The sequence below is a fragment of the Lucilia cuprina genome, chromosome 6 (genome assembly GCF_022045245.1).
Source record: "Lucilia cuprina isolate Lc7/37 chromosome 6, ASM2204524v1, whole genome shotgun sequence".
Taxonomy (NCBI): domain Eukaryota; kingdom Metazoa; phylum Arthropoda; class Insecta; order Diptera; family Calliphoridae; genus Lucilia; species Lucilia cuprina.
In genome coordinates this window covers 21,081,200-21,104,340 of record NC_060954.1, presented here as the reverse complement: position 1 = coordinate 21,104,340, position 23,141 = coordinate 21,081,200, and the positions used below count along the sequence as shown (strand labels likewise).

The following is a 23,141-nucleotide window of genomic DNA, read 5'->3' as shown; positions in this document are numbered from 1 at the left end:
TGCGTGGCAAAATATTTCTGGCATCTCTAGTTCATTGCCATTATTCTCAATTATTCTTCTTTTTGTATTGAGCGGTTTTTCTTAATTTATTATCATCTAGCAAGTTGTCTATGCTCTCTTTAAAGACTCTACCTACTACCAAATAATGATAAACACAAACTGCATGGTGTGCTTAAACCTAATAAACAATAAAAACCTATTTATTATTGTTTACATTCCATAATATAATATACTTTAACTTACATGACGTCATTACTTCCCTAACCAATTTGTTAATTAGGTTGCTGTTAAAATACGGAAATGTCTACTCAATCCTGAACTGAAACCAATTACCAAGGCAACTAAAAATATACTACAAACATATTGTTTTATGCGTATTAAAATTTTACTTAAAATCAAAAAAACAGAATTGCGTATAAGAATAAATGAAGTAAATTATAAATGTATGTAAATTAAATACATTTTTATTAAAATTGTGATCAAAATTTCATCAAAATAATTTTAACAAATTCATATTATCTTAATAAAATATTTTAGTTATTTCTAGGTTAGGTTGATAGAAGGATATATACTACATCAAATTCTAAGAGATACTCCTACGCTTATTTTCATGTTCACTGAATTTATTATTTTTCAATGTTGAGAAACTCAGTTTCCTGCACGTAATTCCTAACAATCTCCCAATCAGTGTTAGTCAGGAATGTTATTTTTGGAATAACATCACTTCCAAGATACTCGGATCTGACGAATGCTTGACAGTGGCAAAGATAGTGCTTCAGAATTTTTCTGTCCACTCTACATTCGTCTGAATCAGCACGTCTAATTTTGCATAGATTTGCTCGTAATCCTGTATGTCCACTCAGAATACGTACCATCATACTAACTTCAGACTTTCTCATTTTGAAGAGATTTATCGTTTTACTCTCATTAGGGTCACACCATAGGATCACCAATATTTTTAATTCAGCTTTTGTTGCGTCGAATGGTTTTGAATTTGTCAGGTTAACTGCATCGGGGGAAGCATCCCTTTGAAGCAAATACATTCGCCCTTCCGTTGTCCACTTATGCCGAGTGGCCTGGTACCCATATGATGTAAAACTAAACGCTGGAAGAGTATTCCGCTGGAAGAATACCTGACGTCACCCTAATTGCCTTCTGTCGGTAATAAGGACGCCATATTTATTCAAGTCCAATTTAGGCATTACGTTATTGCTCGGACTTCTGCCTGTGTCTTCAATATAAAAACCTATACCAACTTTGTCCACAAATTTAGAACCATTCGTATAAAGGATTCCTACTGGTATTTTCTCTAATATTCCCCTTGACCAAGACATTTTATCTGAGATCAGAGTTTCAAAGATTCCGACATATTATGTGTCCGGTATGCGATCCGATGATTGTGTATAATCTTCCAATGTGTCTAACATTCAATAGGTTATATACAAACATATATACATATTTCACCACTTGAATTTCGGCTTTCAAAAAAGTTTTATTTTTTTAAATCCAACGAAATATTGATTAATTTATCACATTGTTAATGATATTATTAAAATCTTGTAACAAACTAAGCATTCAATAATAAGCTACATACAGAAATTAATTGTTCATTGTGAAAATTATTTAAATTCAATTTAAAACAAGTAAAAGTGTTATATTCGGCTATGCTGAATCGTATATACCCACCATCAAACCTCGTTTGATTCGAATGAAACATACTTATGTAAAATTTTTCATCTATATTTTCTGAAAGGGACCTTATATGGGGGGTAGGGTCAATCATAGACCAATTCTCATAAAATTTTTTAGATAGATTTTGACTCGTATGAAACTTATTTATGTCGAATTTCATCTATATACTAGTATTTTTATGCCAGTAAAGTTATTTTCTGATGGGGATCTTATATGAAGGGTAGGGTTAATCAAGGACCGATCCTCATTTTGCATAGTTATTTTGGATCATAAGAAACTTATTTATGTCGAATTTCATCGCTATATTCGTATTTTTAATTCTACTGTTTTCGTCAAAAGGTAAATGCATCCAAATTTTAAGTTGAGCATAGACAAACTACTCGCTTTCCTCCCGTCTTAGCGTTATGGTTAAGTGTTGTTAATAGTTAGTTGCATAATTGAAGCTTGAACGATAAATGCGTAGAGCATAATGGCTGCTCAATGTTGGTTAATAATTGTATCCCCCTATTTAAGTTGGCCGATGGATTCTACGACTTATAAGGGATTATATAGGTTTTAAGAGAGTTGACATGAGGATGGTTTGACTTTGATATTTATGCGAGGATCTTGGAGTATTATAGAAATATCTTAACGGACTGTGGGTTGCATGAACTTCTGGGCTGCGAAAGACTTGGAAAAACTTGGGCAATTCAGAAGTCGAAGGAGTCGACGCTATCGTCAAAGAAAAGCCAGCTGTTTATTAACCGTGGCAATTCCTCATACTAACTTGGACAAGAGAAACCGAAGCAGTAAATCGGAAGTTTCGAAAATGTTTCAATAACATATGTTTTTGGATTGGTCAGCATAATTTTCATACTAAAATATACTAAAAATTGTAATTGCTTGCTTTCTAATCACTACTGCAAACAAATATTTCTAAGGAAATATTTCTGGCAACACTGTTGCTGGGTTATCGAACGAATGAAAAAATATAAAAAAACACACATGTATTTAAAATGTATGTGGCTCTGTTTGAATTGCAAAAAATACCAAAGTAGAAAAATAGAAATTTTATTTAGGAAATACACGTTCATACCACCTACAAAAGAAACAATACTAAAGAACGAACAAAAAACTTATTTTTTTTAATATATTTTTAGTACTCTTATTTAGCCCGTTATTTTATTTTGCTCACGATCTACGTAATACTCCCTCTTTAAGAAAACACGTACTCAACAAATCATTCGTTTGTTACTCTATAATTCTATTTTCTGCATTCTTGGACTATCTATAATAATTCTAATGAATTCTAATTACAAATACAACTAATTGTTTATATATTTATAATTAGTGCTCTCACTCTTGTTCTACCTCTCTATCTCTATGGTAAATTATCAGTTTTATAAAAAAATGTTATTCATTTATTTATTTGCATATTTTGATTTCAATTCGATTGTATTATTGAAAATTTTAATTGTGAGTCTCCTCTGTCTTGATAATTAAACCCCGTTTTTAGCTTTTTTATTACAGTCATCATCGCCATTTTTTATTGGTTTTGAGAGTGTTGATGAAAGCATTAAACTTGTTCTGTTCGTCTCTCATTAGAATTTTGTTTGTTTTAAATCGTGTTTAAGCATGATTTTATTTTGTGTTTGTTCTGTCATTCCCTCCCTTTGTCTTTCCTCCTGGTTTGCCTTCAAAATGTTTAATTTATAACAAATTCAATGCCATATTAATGCCATATTTAGGAGTGACATCACAGTTACGTTTTTAATTTCAATTTGTTTATATTAGTTTACACATAAAAATTTATTCCTAAATTGTACGTAGAAACATAAGAGTGGCGGTAAAAGCACTGAACAAAATTTTTCAAGAATAATTTTCAAATACCGATAAAAATTTAAAGAGAAGATTGAAAGAAATCATTTTATTTTGAATTAATCAAATTTAAATTTAGTTAAAAGTTTTCAAACGTGTTTTTTTTTAAATTCAAAAGGAATTCTTAATTCTATTAAATTATTTCCGAAAAAATACATTATTTATAGAAATTAATTCAAATGAATGATCATTCTATATTTTTATTACTAATATGTACATATCGTTCCTGCTTAAATAAATTGCATTATGTGGACTTATATAAACTTATCAAAAAGTAAAAATAGTTCAATTTCGCTATATTTTTAAAATATCATGTATTGACTCCATTTAGAACTGATACTTGAGTTACACGAATTTCGTATAATACACTTAAAAAGTAATGCACAAACATAATTCTATCAGATATTTACAAAAAACACTGAATTTCCGAAATATTTTCAGTTTATTTAAGGTTTAAATTTTAAATTAATTAATAAACTTTTGTCCAGTGGCCTGTGATAGAATTAAAAAAAAAACGTTGAAAAGTACCTTCTAGGCTTTCGCATACTCGCGTATAATTCTGTTGTAAGTTGTTAGAATTGTATCCTCTTCCTGTATAATATGATTTAGTCGGATTTTTGTTTATTGTCTATTATTCAATTTATAAATAAGAATTTGTTTGGGGAAGATCGTGGAGACTATATTTGATTTTTGTAGTGCAGTGTAATTGTTACTGTGTCTTAAATAAAATAAAGTAATTTAATAAGAAAAAAAACCTTTATGTGACGCACTTGAAATTCAAATTTTAAAATGTTTTTTATAGGCTATTTATACCCTACAACACTATTATGAAGAAAGGTACATATTTTAAGTTTGGACAATTTTAGTAAGGACGGTCAATAATTTGACACATTCAGAAATTATATTAAATAAATTAATGGCCAAGACATGTTGTTATTTATATTCCCATTCTAATTCCTCCTATTAAATTTCCGAACCTGTTAGCCTAATTAGTCTGTCTGTCTATCTGCCGCCATTTTATGAAGGTCCAAACTATTCAAATCTTCTATAATTTTATAAGAACACTCATGACATTTCTAATATTTTTCAATATTTCTAAAAAATATGTTTTTTCTGGATTTTACTTATTATTAATAATTTTATACAGTTTTTATTTTTATTAAAAAAATCGAATAATGAAAGTTAAAAGAAAAACAAATAATAAAAACAAAAAATATTAAACAACAAAAATTTTGAACACTCTATCAAAATATATAACGGTGGAGAGAATACAAAATTCGGCGTACTCTTTCGTATTTTATATTATACTTCGCCGACTCCACAGATTTAAGGGAACACAAGAAAAAGAGTATAGTCAGACATGGTCGACTGTACGATATCCTACACCAGTTATGAGTATATTATATTATTATAATTTTTTTTCGCGATCGAAAACAAAATTTGTGTGTGATGTTAAATTCGAATTAACTAGCATAGACACAAACAATATATTTTAACAGTGCTCATTTAACAGAGAACTCTTAATCACTTAACAGAATATTGAAACTATATTAGGAGTTAGAAAGCTGACCATTTTGGACCATATTGAAATTGTGGTCCATGAGCTAATTAATAGAACTGTGTAGAAAGTCTGTAATAATATTAAATCTTTGTAAATAATTATGTTTGTTTTCTAAGTTTTTGGATAAAATTATTGAAAATAGGTAGAAGTTACATAGGTATCATTATATAGAAATGGTTTGTTGACATTATAATACATTTAACGTAATTATGAGTCTTAAGGCCCGATTCGGGGGTATGGTTGTATGAGGGCTAGGAGAAATAATGGTCCCATTTCAACCATTTTCAATAGCGATCGTCCTTGAACCAAAAAAAAATGTGCGCCAAATTTCATGAAATTATCTTGAAAATTGCGACCTGTAGCGTGCGCACAAGATTTACATGGACACACAGACAGACGGACGGACATAGCTAAATCGACTCAGAGAGTAATTCTGAGGCAATTGGTATAGGACCAATATTTTTGGGTGTTGCAAACTTCAGCACAAACACATAACACCCTCCCCACTATAGTGGTGTAGGGTATAATAAATGTTTCTAGCTATATTTCTATATTTGTATTAGAGGAGTGTTCACTTGAAATTTGGATGCAAAAAAAATTTTAAACTTGTTTATTTTATATGAATTTTTTATAACTTTGTATAAATATTAAAAAAATAATCTTCCTACATATCGCGTATTTATGACCTGATTACGATAATAATGAAAAAGGGAATTTTAAAAATCAACTTATGGAATTATTTTTTATATTGGATTTTGTATTCACTATTATAACATGTTGAAATATCCAACACAAAGAACTAACAAAATGTACCTAAATTTATATACATATAATATATGTATTTTATTTTAAGTATGAATTCGAATGTTTTCACAAATGGTTTCTGCTGTTAAATTTAGTTATTTTCAAGTCTCTATTGTTTTCCCTTAACACCAAGAACAATTGAAATAAAAATACAATACCACTAATACGATACTTAATTATGATGATTAACTAATGTTCAACATGTATATACAATGTTTGTGTGAATAAATTACGTCACGTTGAATGAGTGCACACTATCGATGTTGCCAGACTTGATCGATTTACAATTGCCTATTTTAGATATTTTTATACCCACCATAAAAAAGATGGGGGGTATATTGATTTTGTCATTCCGTTTGTAACATAGATCCTATTCTCTATAGGTATGGTTTGTTTGGTATTGAAAATAGGCAATATCGGTCATATGATCCAAGTTTCATATGATCCAAAATCTCGCTACTAAATTTTATAAGGATCGGTTCATAATTAACCCTACCCCTCATATAAGGCCCCCTTCAGAAAATTTGATTAACGCTTATTACTGACTTAAAAATACTATTATAACAATGAAATTTGACATAAGTAAGTCTCTTATGATTAAAAACTTCTCTACCAAATTTTATGTTGATCGGTCTATAATTGACCCTACCCCCCATTCCCCTCCCTTTTAGAAAATTACATTAACGCTCAATACTTGACGAGTATAGTGATAAAATTTAACAAACATAAGTTTCAATGAAGCCAAAATCTCTCTATCAAACTTTATGTGGATCGAGAAAAGCGATGAAATTCGCCACACATATTTTTAATACGAGTTAAAACCTCTCAACCAAATGTATTGAGGATCGGTCCATAAAAAAAATACTTTAACGGTCTTTGCTCACTTAAAAATACGTGAACAGTTATGAAATTTGATATAAGAAACATTAATAGGAACGAAAATCTTCTTACTGAATTTCATGCGGAAAGTGTCGGGAAGTGATATTTGATGTGAAGATGTTTTTATGAATCAAAGTTAGTATATAAAAATTTTATTAAAAACGGTTAATTAGTAACAGTATCTCTCATATAAGGTTTGATGGTGGGTATATACTCTCACTTGTTAATTTATTAAATTAAACTTTCACGCATTGTCACTACAATTTCTATATATAAAATATTTTGTTTGCCGATTATTTCGAATATCTCACTTATTAATTTCCTATATTTAAGTTAAGGTATAGTTTTGCATATTATTAGTTGTTTTCGTGCTATTGTGCATTATTATTTCAAATCTCAATAATTTTGACGCCAAAATGGATTATGTCAATTTTTTATATTAGCTAAATATATACAATTATTTTCTGCTTCAACTCATAACTCTCTGGGCCACAGATAATAATAATTAATATAATTTAAAAAAAATAGTGGACTTAATCCAAATTTCATTGATATCGGAGTACGACTTTAACTAGCACTACAGTTTAAATATTAGACCACTCCCTTAGGTGCAATGGGATTGTCATACATATTTTTTATATCTTAATTATCGTTTCTAGTAAAAATTTAAGAAGCCTTGTTGCTGCAACAGTTTTTTATCTATAATAAAATCTGTACACATTTAGATTTTTTCATTATTTTTCGAAAATTTTGCCGATTTCCAAAAACAATTTTTTAATTAAGATTTAAGATTTTAATTAAGATTTATTTTGCAACAAATAATTTAAATTTATTGATTTTAAGGTTGTTAATAGCAAAAATATTCTTCCACTAAAATGTAGAAAATTCAATTCTTTATAGAAATTAAAATAATATTAAAACATAATAAAATTAAAAAAAATATATGTTTTCTTCTAACTGGATTTATTATGAAAAAAAATTGGTTTCTTTGGTAATTTTTTCTTTAAATTATACAATATTTTCTTACTTCATCTGGCAGCTAGGTTGGTCGAAATTCTTTGGACAATATCTGTAATATAATTTTTTGTTGCATATTTTATGGCGGTTCATTTAAAAAATATTTCAAAAATTTTGTGTTGAGTTTTTTAAAATCATAATGATAATAATTACCACTAAAAATAGTATACACATATGACATGACCTATAAAATGTAAAATATGTTTAAAAATTTGTCAATTATAATTATATAGTTTAAATAGGGTAAACAATTTGTTTATAGAAACGCTCTCAAACTAAAACTACAAAAATAATTTTATTGCTTCAGGTTCCCAAGGTATTTTTAATCTTAATTTTAGTATTATATTAAATGTCAATATCATAGTCAAGTCAATGGTATCATATGATCATTTTTACCACGTCTTATTAACCGTAAATAAAAATTTCGTCGTAGACCATTATCATTTAAAGAAATCTATTTTTAAACGGTTTAACTCACGAAGAATTCAATCTTAAACAAAATAAGTGTTGTTTTTTTTTTATTTTATGTTTTACATATTTAAAAGGACTAACTCTCGAACGATCAACACTAAACCCATAAAATTTTATGTAACATCATATGACATAAATTGCAGAATATAACATTCTAACTTGTTTTTTTCTTGTCATTCCGTTTGCAACACATCCAAATATTGTTGATAGACCTACAAAAGTATATATATTCTGGGTAAAATTCTATATATGTCCGTCTGTCTGTGAAATTTTGCATAAAAGTTCTTTATTTCTATAGTGATGAAATTAGACATAAATAACTTACATTTAAGGCAAATTCTCAGATCCCTTTCAAAAATAACTTAAACGCTCGTTATTAAATTTAAAATAATGCGAAAATAAGTTTCTGAAGAACACTACCGAATTTTATCAGAATGGAACCCATAGTTGACCCTACCCCATATAAGATCCTTTTCAGAAAATGACATTAACGTACATTACTGACTTAAAATTTAAGTATAGCTATGACATTATGTTTAAGTCCAATTTAAAAGATCAACATAATGTTTATCAGGAAACATTCCATTTATGGCGTACGGTTTGATGCTCGGTATAGCCGAAGGTAATTAAAACTCATATAAAACATACAACGAAGAATTGAATAATGAATCTTTTATGTTTATTCTATAAATGACATTTCTTTAATTATAATGATATAATTTTTTAAAAAAAGAAGCATGTAAAAATTTGTATATGTAATTACTTTCATATTGAAATGAATTCTTTTTAAAAAGTTGTAAAATTGAAGCAGTAAATAAAAAGGCATTTGTAGACGTAGCAAGTTTATAATGTTAAAGAGTTGTAAAAGTTTGATGCCATCCCGCATCTATGTGCAGTTTGTAAAAGTTGTTACACAAAGAAACATGACCTACATCTCACCCATTCATTCATTCATTCATTCACTCATCTTTACATCCAAACAAACAGCCAACCATCCAACTAACCATTCATTCATTTAAAAATGTACTATATACATAGATTAGGGCGCTCCAATGCGTAGTGAACCATAAAATTTAACCGATGTTTCCAAGAAATATTAAATTGTTTATAATGTACTAAACTTTTGTTGTGATGACAAAAAACTTTTTACAGGTCCATACTAATATTTTTATTACATAAATACATAGGTATAAAACATATTTACATATGTACATATAAAAGTATTTATATACAAACGTATACTTGTGGTAAATACTTACTTGTAGATATATAAATTACATACATACGTATGTTTGCATGTCATATGTATGTTTACATATATCGCCATATTAAACACAAAACATACCAAAGAAATTTTAAAGATTTTTGCGAAAAAAGCTAAATGATTGAGCGATTAAATTATATTTTTAAATTATTTGTAGCATTTTGTTTCATTACAGCTCTTGACATTTTAGGTGACGATATGTACTATATAGTTGTATGCAGATAAAAGTACTGTAAACTTTACTTAAACTGCAGACAAATCCACTTATGTTTATTATTGTAGTTGCTGTGTTTTATTATTCTTGGTTTAATGTTTTCTCCTCTGGCTTAATTTGAAAAGAAAAAAATTTAAATTTTCTCTCAAATCCTACAAGCTCTAAAATGACAACTAAAGTTATATATTTTAATCTAATTAAAATATGAAAATTGTTTTTAAAGAGTTTTTATTAACCCATTATTGCATTACGTTGTAAAAATTGATAGTGTCCAATTTGTATGCTAAGTAACATTAAGTAATTCATTACATGATTAATTACAATTACATAGATGTGTAATTATGTATTAATCACCATTTTGTCTTATTTTCCGTAGTTATTCAGATATGCAGTTTGTTTAAAGCACTTGTTTATAGTTATTAAATTTGTATTGAAAGATAAGCTGGAAGGAAGAGTTTCTTATCCTATATCGATATCCATTAATTAAACTACAATTTTAATAACTAGAAAAGAGTTATCAGCATTATAAAATCCCACATTTAGTTATTGCTAAGTTGTAATGAATGTATCGTCCTTGAATTATGCTTTTACAAGGGAAGAACTAAATAATTGTTGAATGTTGACAGTGTTCTGTTCTTGTTTAAATTACATAATGAACGAATCTTTAACTATAGTGTGTATAACAGAAAAACAACTTTATTGAAATATCCTCCATGTTGGGGTTAATAAACCCGGAAAACATCACGTTTATTTGTTTTGAGTATTACATAGTAATTTATGTTGCATACATAACGCTCATTTGTAAAAATAGTGGTATAATTTAAGAATTACAAAATTTACGTTTCTTTTAAAAATTTTTTTTTTGTGTTAGTAATTAAATGCAATTAATAACACTAGTTTATAAATTAATACTTTTTGGTTGCATATTTTTGCATCAGCTGTTTACACTTTTGCATCACTCGCATAAGTTTAAACCATCTCCATTAGACGCTTAAACTAACAAACAAAATTAATTAATTGAGTACTCAAAAACAATTAATAGTCGGGTGAGACCGACCATATGATACCATACACCAATTATTAATGTTAAATGATTTCGGTTTATCTATTTATTTTTTATTATTTATTTAAACTAATTATATTTATTATATTTATTTAAACTAATTTTCTGAAAAAGGCTTTATATGGGGGATAGGAGCAAATATCATAGCTCGTATAAAACTAGGTTGTGAGACTTTATCGAGATACAATTATTCTTTACATAATTATGAACTGAAAAGTTCAGTTGTATGGTGGCTAGGTGATGAAATACGCTGATTTTAAACAATGGAATTTGTCCTTGGGTCAAAAGAAAGTATTTGCAAAATTTAATCATTAAATCGAAATCAGAAAGTTATTCTGAGTCGAGAAAGCATGACATTTATGGGAACATTTGGGTAATAAATGAACAAAAATTCATTTATTTGAAAAACTATTATATCTAGAATCTTCAAATTTTGCAAAAAAGAAATTTAATATAAAACTAAACAGGTAAAATCATCTCATATAATTTAATTATAAAAAATCGTATATAGGAAAAACTATTAAAACTAACACTTATAAATCTACTTAGAAATAAAATATAGAAGTTCGTATATCTAAGAAACAATTAGATCTAAATCCTCAAAGGACTTTTACATATAATTAAAATAAAAATTTGTACTAAAAGAGTTTCCTATGCATTAACAATTGCAATTGTAAACTTAAATGAATGTAAATAAAAATATAAATTACGCTTTGTCATGACACTATTTTCTAAGAAACTAATTACAATTTGAATTTTCTGAAACTGAAAGAGATACTTACCCTACTGTGCATTAAAAAATGCAATTGCAAACTTAAATACATGTTGCGCGTCGCCTAGAGGATTCTATTGACTGTTGTATGCATGACATCTTTGAACTTTTATTACATCATTAGGAATTAAAAGGAATTTTTTATATCTACAGTTTTTGTACCCTTCACCTTCGTGAGAATGGCATATATAAGTTTGTCATTCGGTTTGTTATTTCTATAATATAATTTTCCAACTCTATAAAGTATATATATTCTGGATCCTTATAGATCAGCGTTGCGCGTTCATATTGTTCTAATTACGAAGATTTTCGGGAATTCACACGTACACTACCCGATCGTAAATAAAACTAATAGCAAGAGCGTAAAAATTACAGAAATTGCAAACAAAATTTGTTTTGTTCATAACAAGCGTAATTAGGAAATATTTTTTTCTAAGAGTGTTTTCAGTATTTTCTCACCACTACAATAACAGTTTCTCTTTCTGCGCTTGGCTGTTATAGATAGCAGAGTCGATTAAGCCATGTCCGTCTGTCTGCCTGTTGAAATCAGTTTGTAGAGGACCCCAGATATCGGCGAGATCCGAATCTTCAATAGTCCTGTTAGACATGCTTTCGAGAAGATCGCTATTTAACATCAGCAAGATTGATTTTAAAAAGTAACGAAGATATGAGCAAAAATCCGAGACAACCTCTGAAAATTTCATCAAAAACTAAGATTTTTGCAATTTCTGCTCAAATAGAAATATGGTAATTTGTGTTATTGTACTCTTGTTTATAAAAACAAGGCAGAGCGATAGCAGCAGATCAAGAGTAGCAAAGCTAGAGAAGCACTAGTGTGTTGTTATTGGCTAGAAACATGAAATTAAGTATGTAGAGCCTGGCTTAAGTAAGAAGTCATAAAAAGGAACTCTTTGGTACTTTTTCGTTTTTTAAAAGGTACTTTTTGAATATTCTATAATATTGAACCTAGGAACATGAAATTATGTATGTAGATTCGTAATTAGATGAGAAACCATACAAGGGAACTTTTTTTGTACTTTTTCGTTTTTAAAAAGGTACCTTTTGAGTTTTCTATAATAATGAACTAAAACATAACATAAAGGTTTTTTTGATATTTTACGTCCTACAAAAAGTACTTTTTGAATTTTCTATAATATTGAACCCAGAAAGATGAAATTAAGTATGTAGAGTCTGTATTACAAACTTTTTATATTTAAAATAAATATGAAATATTACAAACAAATTTACAGTAAAAATGTATACTGTTAAACCATAAAAAATATGCCACTGTTTATTGGGTAATTGCATTTGTACAAAATACATGTACATTTAAGTACAAATGTATGTAGAACTGAATAAAACTACACTTTTATAAGCTAAACATGTTCGTTCAGTCACTTACGGCTCACGGACACATTTATTTTCCAAAAAAAATATAAAGAAAATTTTGTTTCTCTTAGTATGTATCTTAAAAATAAAGTTAAGAGTTTGAAATGTTATTTTTTTTTCTCCTTAAGCAAAATCCTTTTCAGATTGGATTTTCTTTTTTACATATCCTTAGCAGTTCCTATTCTTGCATTTGCACTTCCATTTTTCGAAATGTACATTTGGGTGGTGCCAATTTTAATTGTATTTCTATTGTATTAATAAAGAAGTCATAAGGTAATTTTCAAATTTAGTTCTTATATAAGATCTATGAAATAATTAAAACCAAGCTGAATATCGAATGTAGTTAAAATCAGGTGTGTTCAAATTTCTAACTGTATTTTTAGCCACGTGATTTAAAACTTATATAAATAATTAATACTATTTTAACATAACTCAGTACTCATTTCTAACATAGTTTTAATTGATACCACCCTAATGCAATCACGTCTATGAATTGTATCTAAAGGAATATTTGCAGTAAGTCGATGTATCTTTGAGACACAGTCGTAGTTTATTCACTTGTAAACTCAAATGGTTTACAACAGACTAAAATGTACTTGAAAATATTTTGTCCTTAAAGGCATTTTAATCGTATTTGCTTTAAACGAGTTCATATGCTAAACGCGAATTGCATAGAGATGGACAGTTATTTATACATATATTGACATACATACATATCTTCTTGCATTTTGTTTGCTATAGTTTATCCTTGAATGTCTGAAAATGATGGAATATTATTTGATATCCATGAGTTGTGTGAAAAATATGTGAAAAAAATAAACAAAAATACATAAAATAAATGGGAATGAAAAATAGCGTTAATTAGAGTTTAAAATGTTTTAATTAAAGGATTATATTATAAATAAATTTGCGGAATTCTTCTTAAGCTTTGCAACTTAAAATACACTTCTTTAAGGCATTATTCTAAATCTTATTTTATTTTTTTTTTTTGATGTGTAAAACATTTTTTTCATAAAAACATTTAGCTGTAGGCAAATGAACCTTTGATTTTTATAGTTTTTTCCAGTATAAAATGGCATTAATATAATCATCGTTTATCTCTTGACACAATAACCATGTCATTTGTGCACTTGACATCAATTTTATTCTTCCGTTTAAATGAAGTATTTTGTCAACTGAAAATAGTCAAATAATAAAATTTGAATATATAAATTTCACTGGTCGATGATGATATTTTCTTCTTTAAGAGAAAATATTATAGAATTAAAGTTATAAATGTACAAAATTGATTCAAAGTTTAACCATTGTTTATCGTTCCAAAATATATTTTTTTGGTCACATTTAATGTTGTAAAACTGCCAAAATTAAAGTCCAAGTATGGAATCAAATTTATTGTAACAAGTATGAATATATAGATTTAAATATTTAATAAAGCATTTAAATTGTTTTAATTTAAATTTTAACTATTGTTGGCAAACAAGAGATTTTCTACAAGAGGGATCATATGGGGCTAAGGGTATGTAAATATGAACCAAATTTCACCAAATTATGTTGAACAAATGCGACCTGGTTGGTGTAGGACCAATATTTTTGGGTGTTACAAACATCAGCACAAACGCATAATACTTTCACGAATATAGTGGTGAAGGATATAATAAGCTCGCTTACATACTTAAATTGAGTTGGAAATAAGGTCTATTTAAGTATGGTTAAGATTAAAATGATACCAAAATTTGGGTTTTGATCTCTTGATTTGTACTTGATTCGTTTTTGATTCTTTCTCCTATTTTTCCCCTATTTTTCTAATTGACCTTCTATGTCTTATTCATTCATTTCAAGTTCTTGCTAAAATATATCGAAATTAAACATTCATAAATGTTAGATTTGACAGTTTGCATTTTAGGTGCATAAATTGCATAAATTGGCTACAGTATTCCTCAATTTATAAATTAAGTGAATGAATCTCTCGCAATAAAATCTCTATAAACATATTTACATTCCTACACACTTGTACATAATACAAATATTAAAGGTGCATCATTTTGTCACTGTTTTGAATTTTCTTTATGTGAAAGCATTTTGAAATTTTGTGGTTATAATTTTGGTTTTCCATTTCCGGACACTTTTCGCAACAATAATTCATAATGTTGTCTACAATAAAGTTGTTTAATAAAGTTTAAAACTTAAACGGATATTAGAATAGAAAATTGTACAAACAGCACAATTTAACAATACAGTTATGGACTACTGAATTTATGACATATTCAAAAGTTAATTTGTTTAGTAATTTTGCTTCAAGGCCACATATTTGTCAAGGTTTTACAAATTAATTAAAGCAACATTTTCAAGAGTACAATTGTATGAAATATTTTAATATTGCCCTTTTACAAATGATCTTCTGAAATAGAATTTTAATATTCAAAAATTATAAGTAAAATTGGGACATTAGCAACTTTAATTTGCTTTTCAGGAAATTACTTTTTCTACACTTCACCTTCGTGAGAAGGGTGTGTATAAGTTTGTCATTCCGTTTGTAATTTCTATAATATAATTTTCCGACCATATAAAGTATATATATTCTGGATCCTTATAGATAGCGGAGTCGATTAAGCCATGTCCGTCTGTCTGTTGAAATCAGTTTTTAGAGGTCCCCAGATATCGGCGAGATCCGAATCATTAATAATTCAGTTAGACATGCTTTCGAGAAGATCGCTATTTAAAATCGGTCTATAAATAACGGAGATATGAGCCAAAATCCTAGACAACCTCTGAAAATTTCATCAAGAAAGCCACATTTTTTTCATGCTTTGTTAAAAAAGCAAAAACAACACTGTGAATTGAATAAAGATGTACATGTGCGTGTGGAGATTTATTTGGTTTTATTCATCTGTGTATTTTTTGTATGTTTGCATGCTGTTCTGTTCTCACGAAAGTAAGTGGGTATAACAAAAACAAGGAGATAAAGCAGTAATATGTTGGTAATACATCTGATATTTGTTTGAAGGTGATAATACAGTTTGACGGTGGTATTACAGTACAACGGTTAATATTTCTTTCTGCTACAGTTTATATTTGTTTGTGTGTATGTTATGTGTGACATATGTGCAGAGATACAAAATAAATAAAAACTGTTTTTTATTCTCTATTCGGCACAGCCGAATAGAGAAATATTACTTGTTATAAATAAAAATATAAAGTATTGATATACTTATAAATCGTGCGAATATACATTTTATATATAGAGTTTCACTTTTGTACTTTTATGCATTCGTAAGTTTTCTAAATACAAACAAGTCTATATATTTTTAAACTTAAAAACATGATCAGTTGAACTACCTGTAGTTAGTTTACCCAGCCTAAGCACCTGTCACATCTGGTGTAGGGTTATCATATCATCGACGAGCAATAATTTTCTGTTTTCAATATGTTTAAATTTTGTTCTGTTTACATGAAACAAATAAAAAGTTTTAATTTGTTTGATTTAAACAAATAATGATAAAGAGGATAATATTGTTTTTGATCAATGTGAATGAAAATTAAACATAATTCCATTTCACATACATAAATACATACGTAACAATTCATTTATACTCAGAATGTAAACAATAGAACAAAAGATGGGGTTCCTACAAATAAATGTACAAATGTTTATTTATTCTGTGCCATAAGTACCAATAAGGCGAGAAAAGACTATATATATATGTACGTATACATATATATGCTTACATATGTATGTATGTAATTATGAATATATGTATATGTATTGTTTCTGTTCATGTATGCTCCTCTTTTTTGTATGTATTTGTACGTTTATTTTGTTTGGCTGTTTGTTATGTACTTGAATATTAATGAAGTATTTTCGCTTGAAAATTCACTTATTTTAGCTTTAAAGTGCCTCTTATATCCTTCATTAAGCAATAAGTTTATGTTGCTTATTTTCCCTAGATTTACTAGATCTACTGCATAAAATTTATAGATAATATTATATATACAACATAAAAGCTTAAATACTTTAATATACTACATATAAGTACACATATTTATAAAACTATTTATGTAAATTAGGGCGTTTTTTTATTTTTTGAATTTCAAAGAAAACTTATCGGATTAATATGTTAATTGGCATATAAAACAGCAAATAAATTTAAATATATTTTTCAATTGTTTAAAAATCTTATTAAACAAATAGACACAAACGAATAAGTTTTATGGGATATTTACAATTTAAGGAGAACACTCGTAACCATTCTGTCTATGTGTAAAAAACATTAGAATTAGAATTCTTCCCGTACTTTTAACAAACTCGATAATATTCTCGATATTCCTTTTTATCTAAACCTTTTTTTTTAATTAATGGTTCACTCATTAATTTTCTTTATAAAGCAGCCAAAGACGAGGATACAAATTCGCATTAGTTTGTAATTTAATTTCTCCGAATACTTTTATTTTCTGAAATCCATATCAATTTGTATCGATATTAATTTCGATCGGATGTTTTTGCAGCGTTTTGTTTTGGCATTAGGATTATTGTGTAATAAGGTCGCGTGGTGTTCTGACTTAAAAGCTTTTATCCGTCTACTGCCTTGATTAAACCTATTTAAAAATAGTATATACAATATGGTTGTCAATACAGATTTGTCTATATGTTTCCGTCGAACTTATTCCAATCTAGATATTATTTTAACGGGAACCTATAATGCTTACAACAAAGATCAAAAAGTTTTTTGTTAATCCTTTTATTAAAGACATAGAAGGCACAATATATATTCAAATAAGATGGCAATATATTTTTTTCTGTCCACTTTAAGGTTAGATTTACATATATGTTTCTAACTTTGCAAATACTTACCAAACACTATTACATTGTACTACATACTTTTAGTTTTTCACTTTTTTCATGGCACCAATTACTTAGTATTCCTTTAAAATAAAATAAAATAAAATACAACACATAATTTAAATGTTTGAAAATAACTCAACAAATTATACAAAGGTATTATAAATTTTAAATTACAATTATAGGCTTTAATTAAATGATAGGTTTTAATCTTATTAAACGATTTTATCAAGCTTGGATAAAGTACAACAATACTTTTCCATAGCTTTATTATATTGTTATTAATTTCGATAATACAAAACAACCCAGCAAACTTTCAGTTGTACTTACTGAGCTAATAACATACTTTACATAACTTCCTATCGTTTAGATTACATAGAAGTTGCCTATAATTGAATTAAAATATTAATCGTATTAGCATTTAAACCTCTTACTTTGTCATGAAAGTTTTTGCAGGGATTTATATAACAAACTACACAACTGTTTGATGAAATAATAATTCCATTGTTTTAAATTATTTAATGCTTAAATAGTAAATAAATAAATATAATTGATTTTTAAACGATTTTAGATTATACGAGAACGTTTGCCGGATTACCCAGAGCGAAATAGTATTGTTTGGAATACAGCACCAGGTGCTTTGCTAACGCTTCCAACATTTGGTGATAGTTCAAGGTATAAAAATCTTTTTCATCGTTTTTTATCCAAACTTTACTTTTTATTATTTTTGTGTTTATTTCAGATTTATGCCCTTCTTATTGGATGATATGAATTTGAGAACAAGAGACAATTATACAGCCGTGATATATGTTCAAATAGGTGCGCCCTTAGGTCCTAACAATGCACTTTATAAACTAGTCAAAACGATAACAAAGAGTCAATTTGTAGATAGAGTAAGTTTAATTTAATATGTAATAATATTAAAATTTATTTGGAAAGTTTATTCAATTGTGTGTTTCTCCTTATAGATTATTGTTTTATGGGCGGCTGACCGCCCGATTCCATCAAAAAAACGTTGGCCTCCAACTTACCATATACCATTCCATGTGATATCACTTGGCAGCTCATATCAAACAAAACCGGTTGTAGCAGCTGCTGCTGTTTCTGCTGCTAGAGGAGATGCAGTTAAAGTAGGAAACGATGGTGCCTTAAATGGTCGTTCAGCTTCCCAGCACAATAATAATAATAACAATAATGTTAATAAAAATAATAATAATAATGCACAGAATTCACCTGATGGCGATACGCCAAACGACAACGACGCTGAAACGACCACTGAACGTCCCAGCATATCCCAACGATTTTATCCTTATGACGAAATACAAACTGATGCCGTACTTTCACTGGATGAAGATGCCATATTAAATACGGATGAATTGGATTTTGCCTATACAGTGTGGCGTGATTTTCCCGATCGCATTGTAGGGTATCCTGCTCGTGCTCATTTCTGGGATGATTCCAAGGTTTGAAAGTTTTGTTTTAGAATGAATCGATTTTATTGTCAAATTAAATATTCGTTTATTATAGAATGCTTGGGGTTACACATCAAAATGGACGAATTACTATTCCATTGTTTTGACTGGCGCAGCTTTTTATCATCACTACTACAATTATTTATACACCAATTGGTTGTCGCTATTACTTCTGAAGACTGTGCAGCAATCTTCCAATTGCGAAGACATCCTAATGAACTTTCTTGTATCGCATGTTACACGAAAGGCACCTATTAAAGTAACACAGCGCAAAGGTTATAAGGATCGTGAGACTGGTCGTTCTCCCTGGAATGACCCTGATCATTTTATACAACGTCAAAGTTGTTTAAATACATTTGCAGCCGTTTTCGGGTGAGTTGTGATTTTCATAAAATGTAACAATATATTATTATTATTATTATTTTGCTTTCTTTTGTAAATTTAATAAGTTAACATTAAAAACCAAATCAAATTGTGTTTGTTTCTATTTTTCAGCTATATGCCACTTGTACGTTCCAACATGCGTTTAGATCCCATTTTATATCGCGATCCTGTATCAAATTTGCGTAAAAAATATCGACAAATCGAATTGGTCGGCAGCTAGCGTTCCATAAATAATAGTCTATAAATCTTCTATATAAATAATATCCAAATCCAAGATACGTTAAATAATTGAGTAATAATAAGTTTATTAAATAATGTTAGTTAAAATATTAAATATTTTATTAGTTTTCTAAGCATAAAACAATAACAAACCAACAAAATTAAAACACAAATGATAAACAATATAAATATAAAATAAATTATAACAATATATAATTAAGCAAAGCGCGTCATAATGAAATAAAGGTGCCGTAGTAAATATTAAGAGGAAACCCCTAAAAACATGCAACAAATAATTATAGAGAAATTAAAGACAAAAAAAAACGCTTAAGAAGAGATTCATTATTAAATGCCATATCTTAAAAGAATTAAAACAAACAAATAAATAAATTATTATAAATAATAAACAACAACACCCATACAAACATAAATATGTATATGAAAATGCAGATAGAAAACAAATATTAAAATGATACAATTGATAATTTATTTAACAAAAACAACATATGCAATACTCTATACTACATACACACCTTCTGTCATCAGTTTCCCATTATTCGTATTATTGTTATTTGTATGTACATATACACATAAGAACACAAGGTCCACAAATGACACAATCAAATATACACAGAGCCATACATACACACACACTAGAATGTTCAAACAAAAAATAAAATAAACTTTATCCTTTCTATAAAAATTTTTAAACTTCTCATACCTTCCCACCACCTTAGATACACTTGCCGAAATTGCTTTAAATACAAACATTTATTTACAAAAAAATGTACGTAAGGTGAATTAATGGAAAAAGATAAATACATTTTTTATGAAACTAAGTGCGGATTTTTCAAATGAAGAAAATTTACGTTCTATGTTTCGTGTTTAAGCCTATTTTAACTAAGTAGTAAACATTAAAATTTTCTTAAAATATTTAATTGATATTATTTTTATAAAAAAATTCATTGTATTGCTAAGAAGTAGAGACATTTTCAGCTGTTGTGTTCAAACTTGTAATCAAAATCAATAAAGAGGATTAAATTTACTTTTGGATAAACTAAACTGATTATTAATTGGCATTTGATCCGCAACTCAAAAACCTGCGCTAAAATATACGCTAAAAATAAACCTTAATATAATTTGTTTAAAATTTAACCATAATTTAAAATGTCACAATAAATCGAAGCAAAACATAAATATTTCATAAACAGCAACAATAACAACAACTAAATATTTTCTTCAACTGTTTTTAATAAAATTTTCCCGTGTGTATTGTGCAAGCTGTATACAACTTTAGTTAAATGTCATCATCATCAGTAAAATTTTCATAGTTTTTTTTGTTGTTTTGCAACAAGGTTTACTTATTTTTTTTTGGTCCACCATCTTAAAAGATAAATATGTTTATAAATATATAAAACAAAACAATAAAATCCAAAACTTATTCTTCACAACTAGTAAAGTTAGCTCAATTGGAAAATAATGTGTCCTTTTCTTTATAATTCATCTCATTTTTGCACGAAATTAACATATAAACGGAGAAAATATTTAACATTATTTACTATCTGAATTTCAGATCATTTTAAAAGCAAAAAATAAATTAATTTCTGGACTTATGTATGTCTTAGAACACTTTCTGAATCGGCTGATGAAAAAGAAATTTTAAAGAAATTTTAATTTCTGAACAGTTTGTGCTTTGATGACAGATGATGATGAGATTAGACTCATTACAAATTCTAGATAAATTTTGTGTTTTTTTCACACCCAACTCAATTCTCAAAGGGTCTTTAAAATCTTGTCTTATCAACTATATATAAAGTTCTTTTTCAACTAGTTAAAGTGCAAATAATTTAGAAATTATTTAGTATAACAAAAATTTAAGTTTCTTATACTTAACCTGTATATATACATATATCCTTTAATTACTCATTCTCAAATATATTCGTAGAACAATTTAAAGGAAGTTGTAAGATACTTTCAATTATGTGCTTAAAATTATGTTTTCTTTTCCAAATAAGTTATGAAATTCCTTGAACTTATTCCATAATAAATTACAAAATGAAAATTTTAATATTATGTACCAAAAATTTAATAATAAAATATGTTTACTGTAATACTATTTGCACCCTTTTCCATTAAGTTAAATACCTGGAACATTTATGTAATGCTTTATTATGTCTACATATGTTTGGATCTGTGTATGTATGATTTTTTTATTTGTTAGTCTCTATTGTAAATATATTTACTTAAAAAATAGTAAGAAATAAATGTATAATTTTATTTTATAAAAAAAATATTGTTACATAAGATTATATACAATGTGCTATTATAATATTACGAATATAAGAAAAAACAAAAGCATAAGCAGACTTTTATATTTAAATGTTATAATTTTTATTACTTTTATGGTAAATTCTTGGGCAATGTATCATGGAATTAGTGATATATTCCTGCACCCTGTTTTGTTGTATTGCAACCAAAATCAAAACGTTAGACATTGTTAAGAATAAAACAATAATTTTTAACATTTTGTATTCTGCCTAAATACAAACAGGGCTTATAAATACATATTTTACAATTATAAACAAATGTATGCAATTTTTTTTATTTTTCTAAAAACACAATACACTAATTATCTATACATAAAAATGTATAAATGTAATAAATATGCAGTCTGAGTTGCCATTTAATGCTTTAAAAGCAGATTTTCCTAATATAATAAAATAATAATAAAAAAAGAAAACAATATAAACAAAAAAAAGCAATCAACAACACTTACGCGTACATATTAAAGTTTATACATACATATATACATAGTTAATAATTTTACCGTAAAACTTCCTGTACATGTGTAAATTTAATTATTTAATTATTATTTGATTTATACAACATGTTTAATGTATGTCGTATGTAGACTTTTTTTTTGGAAAATACATAAACAAAGAACATGTCTGCGGACATTTTTTAAATAAATAATTTCATTGTTTTGTTTTATTAATACTTTTACACGATTATTTTGTGGTTTTATTTTTATTTGTTTTGTAAATATGAAACCACTGGTCTGAATAAACATTTATGTAGTTTCAAATGTTTTTTTAACGTTTTCAGTGATTTTAACAATTTAGTAACATTTAAAAAATCTTTAAGAAAAAATTTCAAATTGGAATATTTTCTTAATATTTAGCAGCTTTTCATAGTTGAAAGTACTCCGAAGCATGTAAGGAGAGTAACTTTATATTTCGATTCAAA

At 27.4% G+C, this 23,141-nt stretch overlaps 1 protein-coding gene across 1 annotated transcript in view; it reads left to right on the top strand.

The window, feature by feature from the left end:
• Positions 1 to 22,892, top strand: part of LOC111677307 (exostosin-1) — a 74,699-nt gene extending 51,807 nt beyond the window's left edge. Inside the window, exons 6-10 of the mRNA XM_046953487.1 lie at positions 18,392 to 18,495; positions 18,563 to 18,713; positions 18,789 to 19,283; positions 19,348 to 19,664; positions 19,788 to 22,892. Coding sequence (XP_046809443.1) covers positions 18,392 to 18,495; positions 18,563 to 18,713; positions 18,789 to 19,283; positions 19,348 to 19,664; positions 19,788 to 19,896 — 1,176 coding nt within the window. The 3' untranslated portion in view covers positions 19,897 to 22,892. The remainder of the gene's footprint in view (positions 1 to 18,391; positions 18,496 to 18,562; positions 18,714 to 18,788; positions 19,284 to 19,347; positions 19,665 to 19,787) is intronic.
• The last annotated feature ends 249 nt before the right edge of the window (positions 22,893 to 23,141 follow it).